Consider the following 12,390-nt stretch of genomic DNA (forward strand, 5'->3'; position numbering starts at 1 on the left):
TGTTCAGCTCCGAGTATTGTCTTAATTAAATTGACGGATTGTGTTGGAGTTGGACAGGGAATTCAGGCACGGATAGACGTGGAGATGTGCCGTCCTACGTCACCCACAACGCTCTCGAGACTTTGTGTTGGGGAATGAGCGTTGATAGGCTCTTCACTGGGGCTCAGCCTGCTCAATTCTCCCCCAGCACTCCCCATCGACGGAGGTATCGACGCTTGGAGTTGAACATCCCGGCGTCTCCTGGAGGCAGTCGACTCCTCGCCAACACGCACCGTTGATAAAATGGTGCTGAACTCACCGGGTCTTTTACCAGAGACATAGAGCGTCACGACGCTGGACTCCGGGCTCTCCTTCTTCTGCATTTTAGCTCGTGGTTTGACGGGTTTTTCAAATTCCTCAACGTCGGATGACTCCTCCTCGGGTCTATAGTCGAGATCGGCTGGCTGGTACCGGCGCTCAAGCTCCCCAGGTAGAGAATTGCTCTGGGTGAAGATCGGAGCAGCTGCGAAGAGAGGATCATGCACCTGCTGTGGGAACTGTGAACCCTGGGGCTGTTGCTGCAGCAGCAGAAGGAGCGAATTGAGATTGGCATTTGGAAAAGCAGCAGTCGGAGTCACCACTACTGTATCAGTGATAAATTCCGTTGCGGTGATGACGTCGGTAGATGAATCAGTCAATGTCGTGAAGATCTCTTTTCCCCGGAAGGTCAAAGGAATGACAGTGCTTCTCTGTTTCGTAATAGTGGTGACGTAGGACGTCGTTCTAGTGCTGAAGGTTGTCGTCGGAGTGGCATCCACTGGTGCAGCGCTCCCCCCGAGGAGTGCGTTCTGTCCACCGAGTTGTCCAAGAAGCAGCTGAGACAACAGAATATTGGCGAGAGGTGCATTGCCACCTGTGAGTGATGCCGGGATCGTCGACACGACGTTCTCCACTGAGTAGATCGTCGAGGGAACGATGAGAGATTGAGAGACTCTCCTTCCACCGATGGTCGTCAGGGTGTGAGAGACTCGACTGGTGGGAGTCGTGTGCAGGAGGAATCTCGTCACTTCCGTTTGGCCATTGAGATTCACTGCAGACGACTCCGATGCAATCACCAGGAGAGGAAGTCCATCCCCACCGTTAACCGTATTGTATCTTTCAGGTCCCAGGACCTCGATGCTGGGGCTCGCGGTGATGATGCTCCGGTGCTCTGTCAGGCCATTCGTGAATATAGGGATCGTCGCCTGGGTGGGGACGTAGTGGGTCACGGTGATGGTGCCGTCGTCCTTGAAGGAGAAATCTTCCTTGGACCCTCGGCCTCTTTGAGGTACTCTTCTACTCGTGCTCCTTCCACGAGTCGGGGCTCTCGACGTCGAGGCTCGACGGTACTCTCCAGACTCCGTCCTCCTCGTGGGCGTGCGCACCCGTGGGCTGTTGGTTCCCCTCAAATTGTTTTTAGACGCCACTGACGTCCTCTTGTAGCCACTCGACGACTTCTCCCTCAGCGTGAACTGTCGGCCTGACGCCGTTGTGGGTGTCGGCTTGACCCGGGGATTCGCCGGTCGTCTTCGGGACTTGGAAGCCTCCGAGGATTCACCCGATGAGTACTTCTCACTACTGGTTTTGGGTAATGGACGAGCTGACGAAGTCAAGGGTCTTGTCCGTCCATTGAACGGAGACGCTCTGCTTGTTTTGAGAGACTCTTCGGCGGCATCCACGTCCAATCTGTCCTCCGCTGACGCCACAGTTCCAGGTCTTCTATACCTAGTATTCTGGTAGGAGCGTAGCTGACTTGCCTGACGCCTGACTCTCCTCCTGGGACCACTGAATCTGTTCCCGTAGGCGAGTCTCTGCGGGGCGGGAGTTGTCGTAGCGATTCGTCTTCTCTTGCTATTTTCGGATCCCTCATAGTCGTTGTCCACGATCTCCTCGACTGGCCTCTCGTCGTCGAAACTCTTTTCAGTGATACCGGGCACCTGTGTCGTCTCATAATTCTCTTCTTCGGGATCTGTCGTCGGTTGATTGATGAAGTTACGAGGAGGGAACAATCGGTTTCCCCGTAATCTGTTACCCGGAGGTGGAGCGTTCAGGGATCGAGCATTTGACGCTCTCGATGGGGGCTTTGGAGTTGTAGTTGTTGTTCTCCTGGTTGGCGGAGGTCCTCGTGACAACTGATTCGGTCTTCTAAATCTCAAGAGAGGATTGGTCGACCTCCTGGAGGACTCTGTCGTCGTCTTCACTGGAATCGTGGTGATGGTCTCTCCGAATTCGTCGTCGATCGTGGAATAGGGCGTCTCATCGGTGACAAACGTGGTAGCAGTGAACTCATTGGCCTCATCATCCTGATCGTCAGTCCTAATGGATTGCGTTGGATTCGCTGATTGCGGAGACCTGAGGAGAGTCGACGATGGTCTGATGCCACCCCTGAAGCCTCTAGAGGACCCTGGGAAGCTCGAGCTTGACGATCCTCTGATCAACGGCCGAGCGGATGACCCTCGAATGGAACTCGGGCCGCGTCGATTCACTGAGAACGTTGGGGAAGGGACAATTCTCGATTGCTGACGTCCTCTGGAGCTGGCAACGACCGAAGACGCTTGTGGTACTGCACTCGACCCTCGTCTTCCTGAAAATCTTCTGGATGAGTTGATTGGCCCAGCAGCTGCTGCCGATGGGGTCGCTCTGCCCCGCGATGACGCAAACCGATTACTCTTAGTCCCAGCGAGTGTTGCTGTTATCGTTGGGGTGATGTCAGTCCTGGTGATGGTAGTGGCTGCTTGCGCTCCCTTCCTCTTCGGATTGAACGTCGGTCTGCTTCTCGATAAAAAGGGACGGATCACAGGAGTAAAGGTGCGCTTGCGACTGGAGAATGTCAGCCTCGACTTCTTCTTCGGCTTGCCATCCTCGTCCTCGTCCTCGTCCTCATTCTCGTCCTCGTTCTCCTCGTTCTCCTCTTCAATATTTCCGTCATCATCATCGCTATTGTTCTCTGGTATTGATGACTGAATGACAGCTGGAGTTGGCGACAGCAGTCCGGGATTTCTGGTAACGTCAGGAGACGATGTCGCGGTTGGAGAGATCCTATCTGTCGCTCCCAGGAGGTAACTGGAGGTGCTCTCGATGATCTGCGCATACCTCCCTTCAATATTCGTACCGATAACCTTTGACTGATAGACAATCGTCGATCCATTTGTCTCGATTTGTCCCTTGATCAGCCTGACGAGACCTGTTCGATGACGCTCCTCCGTCGGCTTCAACTGCAATTTTTTGTCCGCGTCGATTCTCGTGCTGGAAGTGCTCTCGATGACCTTGGCATAGAGTCCATCGATCAGAGTCCCCAGTTGACTCGTCGTGAAGTAGACGGTAGTCACCTCATCAGCATCAACAATGCTCCCTTTATTAAGTGACAGAATTCCTGTTGGAAGAGCCGGAGTAGCTGATGACGTCGTGTAAACAGGCACAGCCGTCGGCGTTGCCTGGGACTCAAGGCTTGTCGTGCTCTGCACCACTTGCGCATATAGACCGTCAATGTAAGTCCCATAAACTTCCGTCTTGTAATGCGTCGTCGTGCCATCAGCAACAGCACTAGACCTAACCGTCGAGATGAGACCAGTCTTTGGTTCTTCAGGAACCTTCGTCGGTGTTATTTTCACCGTTCTAGCCTTCTCCTCAGTCTCCAACTCCTGGACCTTTGATACCGCCGGGCCAATCGCTCTGCCCGTCGCCTTCAGCACTTCTCCGGGATATGCGACACTCGTGATTGTCTCCAGCCTGGAGTTCAAGACCGTCTCATTACCGATGTACGACGTCGTGAAGTACGTAAAAGTAGTGTAGAATGTTGTCGGATCCGAGCTAATAGTAGAGCTCTCAGTCTGAGAAATTGTGTCGTCGGGTTCAGTTACTGCGTAGACGATATCCTTTTCAGAAATCGATTTGTCGTGCTGCATGACTTCATTATCAGTGATTGCCTTTTCGGTTTGATCTTCATCGTCGGCTGTATCCGGTCGGTAAGTCATTATGACGCCTAGCTGTACCGTTGGGGTAGGTGATACTCCAGGTGTCACAACGTTGCTGACGGTTTCCTCTCGGCTTGTGGTGATGGTATCTCCGCCTTTGTAGAACGTCGTCCAGTATGTGAAAGTCGTGAAGTACGTAACTGGAAGAGTGCTGGTGGGTTCCATCTCCACGGCCGGCGTTGGTCGAATCGTTTCCGTCACGATGTTCGTCACAGTCTGAAGCCGCGACACGACATTGCTTGCGTCTCCTTTGTACATTGTCGTGAAATAAGTGAACGTCGTATAACTCGTTCGCAAGAGAAGCGTCGGTGCGGGCTCCACGTCGTGATGATTCGACTCCGAAAGTTCCTGATCATCGAACATCGATCCCGCATTTCGTTTGTCCATCGACGGCTCTAGGACAGGACCGTCGCTAGAGCTGGAGGAAGACACGACGTCGGTGATCATCGATCCTAGGACCTCGCCGTCCTCAAAGGACTGCTCGGTGACTTCAGCTGGTACGTCAATAATCGTCGGAATCGTCGTGGGTTCTTCAGGGGGTGGAGTCGTCGTTTGGACCGTCTCCTGCACCTTTTTGGCGACCTTCCGAGCCTCTTCCTGGGACTTCTGCTTCTGTAACGCTTCCAGGTAAGCCAGGATCTCTGGTGGTGGAGCTGGTTGACTCTTTGGGGTCGTCGGAGCTAGCACTTCTGATGGCGTTGGAGATGCAACAGCTGTCGGCTCAAAGGCCTCTGTCACGATGTTACTGAAAACTTCGGTACGCGTTTCGATTTCCGTCTCATCATCCACGAAAATGGTCGTGAAGTACGTGTATGTTGTAAAGTACGTCTTGGTCTCGGCCTTCAGGGTTTCCGGAACGAGAGAGGACACTGGGCTTGGCTCTAGCTGAGACACAACATCGACGACCTCTTCATCATCCCTCGGGGTCGTAAAACTAATTTCTGTTGTAGTGTCTTCGGTTGTGGTCGGGAAGTCTTCGGATGTCTCGATCAAACCAGGAACTGTTGTCTTGGAGATCTCCTGAACTTTCGTCGGCGTTATAACCACATCATCATTGAAGAGACCAACGACATCCCCTGAAATCCCGTCAGGACCAATCGTCTGAGTGACGACATTCGTTTCAACGACTTCACGACTCGAAACGCTCGATGTGCTCTCTTGGAAAAACGTCGTCAGGTAAGTATATGTGGTGTACAGAGTCTTAAAAATCAACTCGATTTCCTCTCGCTTGGTCGTTGGCTCGTCTTCCTCTCCATTCTCATAAACGATCTTTGTGTCTGACGGAGTCGTCAGAGTTGGAAGTGACAACTCTTTACTGGGACTGACGTTGGTAGACATAGCTGTCCCGGTTGGCACCAGCTCAGTGAGATAAGTCACCTCGGAGGAGACGACCTCCCGTGACCTAACTGAGGTCGTGGTCAGATGAGCATTGGTTTCGTCGGGAATGAAAAATGTCGTGTAATAGGTAAACGTCTTGTAGACTTCCGAGGGAAGCAATCTGGTGGAAAATTGTTGTTTTTCCTCTCCTCCCAGACGATTCTTCGAGTTTCCTTTGATGCTTCTACCCTGCGGGTCGACGATATCATTCGGAATCTCCGAGTCCATAGGTGTGGTTGTCTCCACCCTCGACACCGTGACAGCATTGGCTTCCTCCGTGATATCCTCTACCGGAGTCGTCAGTTCGTTCTCCTCAACAGCAACAGTCTCATCTCTCTCGGACATTGGAGTAGTCGAGTCCAGAGTTCCAAAAGTCGTCAACGTATCTTCAGTGGTCTCCGTCTCGTCAGGTTCACTCGTAACGTAATCCTCAGGAGTGACACTTGCTTCGTCAGGGAAGAAATACACATTAGACGACGTGTGAATAATCTGAGCGTAATTTGTCCCGATGTACGTTCCGAAGATGCTGCTCTTGTAATGAGTTGTCGTTCCATCAACGGCTGTCGTTGAGTCCACGACCTTGAGAAGACCTGTGGGTTTCGTCTCGTCAATCGGCACGGGTAGAATTGGAGTTTGCTTGACGGATGAGCTGTCCAGATCCTGAACGCTGGGTCTCAGATTTTTGCTGGGGCTCCGGGCGTTGATGGCTTCCAGTAGAGGATCATTCGTCTTGTCCTGTCTACTCTGGACGTTCGTTGGTTGAATGGATATAGCATTACCATCATCAGGTCTCAGGGTGGCATCTCCCTTGATGGTGGTGGCAGCTCGACCGACAGCAGCCGGTGCCGTCGACGGCGAAAACACAATGACAGTATCACCGACGGTCGTTGTAAAATCAGCGAACCCATGATAGGTGACTGTCTCCAACGGCTTAGTCGGCTCCTTCTTCTGCAGCAGTCGAGTTGTCTGTGGCTTGAAGATCTTTGGTACCCTAGGTCTGTAACTCCTAGCCTCTGCCTCCTCGTTATCGTAACCACCACCAATCGGCCCCAGAGCCCCCGTCAACTCCTGCTTGACAGTGTACGTCGGCAAGTTGATCCTGGGCTTAGCCGGCTTAAACTTGTGATCACTCGTGAAGTCCCGTCGCACCTCGAAGATGTCGTTCTCCCGATCGGCGGAATCGTTCGACCCCGAAGACGACGACGACGACGAGGAGGAGGAGGAGGAGGAGAACGACGTGATCTCCTGCCGAATCGGTGTCTCGTCGACGACTCCATTCAACACTCGCCACTTGTCCTGGTCCACTATTGACGGGTACACCAGGTATGGACTCGCCGGCTCCGGCGTCACACTGTCTTTATCATAAAAGACACGACTCGATGTCGCCAGGATTCGGGTATAAATTCCATTGTCTAAGGTCGTACCGACAACTTTCGTCGCGTACTCGGTACTTGCACCGTCAAGGACAAACGTACGCGCAGTCGACTCTAGCAAACCTACTTGGGGGACTGACCTCGCTACGCGTTCTGTTTTACCATTTTTCAGTCGGGTCAAGGTCATTTTTTGGATCGTCAGTATCGTCGGTTGATTGGTCGTGTTGTTTAGTTGAGTGTTAGAGGTTGACGGGCAGACGTTGGAGGCCACGACGTTATCCACAGTTGTTGAAAAGAAGTTGAAGAGACGGGGACATGGCAGGCGGGAGCAGTAGTAGAAAACAGATAAAAAAAAAAATAAGAAAGAGACGAACGTTAGTAGAGCCCTGTATAATATAATACAATTGTTTTCTTCATTATTATGGTAATTATTGGTTCATTTACATGGTGAGGATCATTTTATTTTGTCGATTTCCATGTTTAATGCTGGAAGGCTTGCGCACCCAGAGTGCTTTCGCCTTTTAGGCAAGTATATTTTTTTTTTGATCGATATGTTTCTTCATTTCTTAGATTTTCGCAATTACTCGGTAATTCTTATCGGAGCAGACAGATATGATTTGTTAGGAAAGTCATCACTCATCAAGTTCAGAGCCGCATTGTGCGTCAACACGATGCACCGCACATCAACATCATCAGCAGTTGACAGAAGTGAAAAGATATTTTGAGATAGGCGGGTGAAAATGGCAGAATCATTCTGAGAAATTATTGGAGTTGGCTTAAGCGAGTGTGAAAGATTGTGGAGTGACGATAATTTTAATGAAATCGAGATGGTTATGAGAAATTTGTGAAACAGGCCATTGTCTGATCTACCTTTTGTAATGAAATCGCTTGGGACTCGGGTTAATTAATTATCTCATAATATTTCCGAGGGGAAATGTAGAGCAGGTATGAGGATTTGGTGCTGTACTGCCCGATAGGAATTCACTCAATTAATTCAGTAGTGAAGGAGTGAAAATACGAATTTAATTAAAATTTCTATGAATTAACAATTTATCGGCTAAAATTAACGATTCGTGGAGAAAAAGTTGAAGAACTTGTTTCAACTCCTGATATTTTGCCTTAAAATCCATAATTTTCCAATTCATCCATTCGGAAATTTTAATTTCTGATTATAAATTATAATTTACGTTGAGAAATGATGCATTCCTTTTAAATCAATGAAAAAATAATTTCTGGTTTGGACTCCGGAATTCTGAAATTTCGATGAAGAAATTTCTCTTTTCATTTTAGCATTTCGCTACTGAATTCATTTTTGCAATGGGATATATTATTTTATTTATTCAGGTGAAGTGTATCCCAGCCAGCGTATTACCATGCGCATCAACCTTTTGTCTAACCATGCAGCGAATTTAGTACATCCGAGGAATATGGACTTACCGTATTGCTCGAGGGGTCTTGCGTAATCTCTTTCATTATCTGGAACAAAAGATAATTGTGAAGGGGTGATGAAACTTGTGGAGGAATTTTACTGAACGGATGAACCAGTTCTGAGGCGCACTATTTTCGCCTGAATTTTCCGTGCCAAATTTGTGCTGCAATCCCAGTAAAAATTCTGCACAAATTGCCACCGAAAATATTCAGGCGTTTTGATTTTTTTTCTCAATTATTCCCAATTTCAATTACGATTCTCTAAAAAAAAATTCAATTCAATAATAATAAATAAATAATAATATTGTGCGATAAATTCAGCGCAATTTGATAATTGTTGTGAGTTTTGTTGATTATATTGTTTGGTTTAATAATGACTGGAGATAGCATCGGATTTATTCGTGAGATGATTATTATTACTGACGTGAGTGGAGTAAAGTAATGTAATTAAAGTGATGTCGTAGTTGAGTCAGGGCCTCGACGTAAACAGTTATTTGACCGACTCTTCTCTTGACGATGGAAAAACTCGGCTGCACATATTTATACTATTGCCAGTGCAAAATCTCAGCACTAAACGTCTGCCCTGTTACATTTATTTTGTTAACCAGATTTTATGGTCTTGAAACATTCCAGGGGAGTGAGTGGTCTGCCAATAGCTTCTCCACGTGAAAAAAATATATATCTTGGAATATGTGTCAGTTATATGCGGATATATGTCCTATGCAAGTTGTAAAAAAATTGTTAAAAAATTATTAAGAAATATATTCTTAAAATTCCGTCAAATGATTTTGCTCTAACGAATCAAAAAAAAATTCTTAACACCCGGGACTTTCTATTTTTTTACTGAAAATTTTTTTCACCCATCCAATTTTTCCTGATGATAAAATAGCAGTTGCAATAGGTCAATTGTAAAATTCCACTCTTCGCACAAAAAAAATCTGGTAATAAACTGGGAATAATTATTGTTTTCACGGTCTTCACAGGTCAGTCAAGCTGAAATGGACAATCCATCATGGATATAATAATTCCTGATGAAGGAGTGAGAGATCCTGGTGATGTGTCGGCACCTGTGTGGTCTCAACCTGAGGATTTTGTTGGCCAAATGTTGGTGCACGTCGGTGTGCACATCGGTGCAGAGAAAGTTTCTGATCGTGGGAAACTACGACAAGAGTAATCTCAACACTCCCCCATTTTTTGCTTCATCTGTCCTCAGAAACAAGTGTATGCAATTGCATCTAATTACCCCCCCGATCATAAAAATTCCCTATTCTTAATCACCACCAGAAAAATCAATTATTCGACCTCATTATTATCATTCTTAAAATTGAATTCATATAAATCATTTGTTAAATAAACATTTGTAATTTTTTTTAGGTTAAAATAAAAATTTTATGGGATTCTTCACAATTGATTAATCAATTAATCATTCAGATTTGTATGATTTAATGGTAAGATGAATGATATCGAGACATTTCAATAGATTCTTTCGAGCACTGACTCTTTAAGGTGTTGTTCAATTGATTCACCTCACGTGCAAACTTCCTGGAACTAATACTCCAAGGAGACGATGAATGAACCAGACGTGACCCGATGCCCTCCAGTCCAGAGCACCTGTTCTCAATTGATCCCCACCTCATCACTTTTTTTTATTCCCACTGTCTCAATGGCCAGCGATGCAATCATTACTGTACCCACCACACCCCATTAATGAAATAAACATTGAGAAATTCTTTTGGATTACGGTAACAGGAAGTCCACAGTCACTTGTCAATTGACAGATCAAGTGTCAATCACTCAATTTAATCATTACAATTTAATCACTACAATTTAATATTTAATTTTTAATCAAGTCTAGAGGTGAGTAGACAATTGTCGAGAGCTCTTGGTCAGCCCAAGGTCTTCTAACGGTTTTCATTACCCGGACATTGCAAACTGCATTTGATACTCTCACCAGTCGACGTCATCGTATTGCATATGTTTTCTCCTTTTTTTTTTTATAAAAATCTCTTCACTTCCGCATTCACTGTCGACTCCATTGCCCGATCTCTCGGTCGTAACCAATGGATTCAGGAAGAATTGATTTCCATAACAAATTCATGCGAGAATTTAGCCCCAACAATTTTCTCAGTTATTTTTCATACGCGTTTTGGACATTTTTATTAATTATTGGATTGGATCGATTGTGTGGAGAGCAGAAAAAGTGAGGTTAGAACTATTTATTTATTTGTGGTTTAATTATTCTATGAAAATTTACATCAGAATTTTTTTCCAATTTTTATTGCAATTCTGGTGATAAATTACGAAAAAGCCGAGAAAATTTTTTATTTCGAATCAAAAAAATCAGTGACAAGTGTTCCATTAGCTCACGATAATTGAGGAAAATTAGGGAAAATGTGGTAAATATGTTCTCGTTGTTTAGATAAATTGAAATGTCGAGACAAATGTGTGTAAAGGGAATATGTTAATGGACCCGTTGGCTCTTACGACCTTCTTCGGTCGTATTTATTCCTTTCAACGCGTTAGAAAGTACCGCTCCATGGATTCACCAATATTCAGGTCAAACCTGATGGTTTCTTGCGTTGGTCAGTCTCGGATATTTCCCTGATGGACCTGTTACCACCGGTTTTAAAAAATCCACATCAACAACCACTCAATTACCCCAAAAAATTCTCCACCATTTATTAAAATTTTTTCCACAAGTCCCCAAAAACCCCAAAAAACTCACATTTTTCACTCATTCCATCTTCATTTTTTTAAATAAAAGAATGCCCTTCGATAAATTTAATTGCAATTGTTTATTACCGAATAATAAATTTCTGCGCGAAAGGAGAATTTGATTCTGCGTTTCTCTCAATTTTTCATGTGTGTTTCTTCTCGTGATTGTTCTCATTAAATAATACCATGATTACCGGAACAACAATAATTTTGCAATGTGTTATATAATATAACAAGAGCATCCTGACTGCACTTTCACCCTCGTCTAACCCGAGAAAATGCCTCGGTAATTCCAACAAATTCCCAACGAGAGCAAACGACAAGCGTTCACTCATCACAGCTCGTCGCTGAGAGAAAAATTTATTTACACCGAGAGAAATTCATTTTTCCATCTTCATAAATTCATCCAATTACTTGAAAACTGAAAGATCAATTGACTCTTTCTGGAATTGGAAAGAAATTTATTTTTTCACTCTTGAATAAAAATAAATGGAGAGAATTAGAATTCAGTAAGAAAATCCAGAACGAGGACAAAGTAGAAAGATGGTTCCCGGTGGTTGGGCACAAAATGCATATGCATAGGGCGGAAAACGTTTACTTTTTCTGATTTTTTTTTTCCACTGATTCCTCTATAACAGAAATCTCAGGGAGGGAGAGAATAATCTGAGATGTTGAGATAGAAACGGTCTATCGCTCTACTAGCCAACGCTGAAATAGCTCTGACGCTAAGTAATTCGTTTTATGGCAATTAAGACATTTATGGAAAAAACGTGTGCCTCGGTATTACGTCAATTTTTCATCCATAAAAAATAAAACGATTCATTCAATTTCCTGTGCATGTGCATTTTTCTCATTATCTCTATTATCCGTGAAATTTATTGGCTATTTCTCCTCCGCAATTTGTGTTTTCATCTCCAAAGGAATTTAAATTAATTGCACTTTCAATTTTTAACAGTAACTCGTCAATAAATTTACATTATTTAAATTGTAACGCTGAGGAATTGTCAGGCGGTAAAAAATAATAACAATTTGTTAATTATTCATTAATTATTCGCGATGAAAGGATGAATTGAAAATTATGGGTTCGTTCCAGCGGCTTTTGTTCACCGAATATCTCGGAAACCATTGGATTTACAACAAATGTCTGTTAAATCTTTTTTGCGGGGAATTGAATTTTCAACAAAAAATTTATTTAACATTTTCCTCTGAATTCAGTAGTTGACGAGATATTGACGCGATAATCGGCGTGAAATTACCGTGATCACTTTTGTTAATCGGGTATTTCATCATTGATTAATTATTATCCGCGAAATCCTGGGATTTTCTACTCTCCATTTTAATTTCTATCTTGACGCATTAAAATGTTGATGAAAAACATTCTCCACAGTAGCTGTAGCCAATGAGTGATATTGAGGACAAATTCCAATCTCTGGTGTTTACTACCACAAGTTGGAGTTCTTCTCAATGAAAACTTTCAAATAAAATAAAACTTCCCTTCGTTTTTC

General features: G+C 45.0%; 1 protein-coding gene across 1 annotated transcript; it reads right to left on the reverse strand.

The window, feature by feature from the left end:
* Positions 1-39: 39 nt before the first annotated feature.
* Positions 40-8,560, reverse strand: LOC105270712 (mucin-2-like). The gene is made up of 4 exons (XM_011311828.1): positions 8,549-8,560; positions 8,285-8,354; positions 8,180-8,218; positions 40-6,895 (listed from the first exon to the last, which is right to left on the reverse strand). Exons 1-4 carry the CDS (start codon positions 8,558-8,560, stop codon positions 63-65), a joined length of 6,954 nt encoding a protein of 2,317 aa, XP_011310130.1. The 3' UTR covers positions 40-62.
* Positions 8,561-12,390: the final 3,830 nt, after the last annotated feature.

This window comes from Fopius arisanus, unplaced genomic scaffold (genome assembly GCF_000806365.1).
Source record: "Fopius arisanus strain USDA-PBARC FA_bdor unplaced genomic scaffold, ASM80636v1 scaffold00092, whole genome shotgun sequence".
Taxonomy (NCBI): Eukaryota; Metazoa; Arthropoda; class Insecta; order Hymenoptera; family Braconidae; genus Fopius; species Fopius arisanus.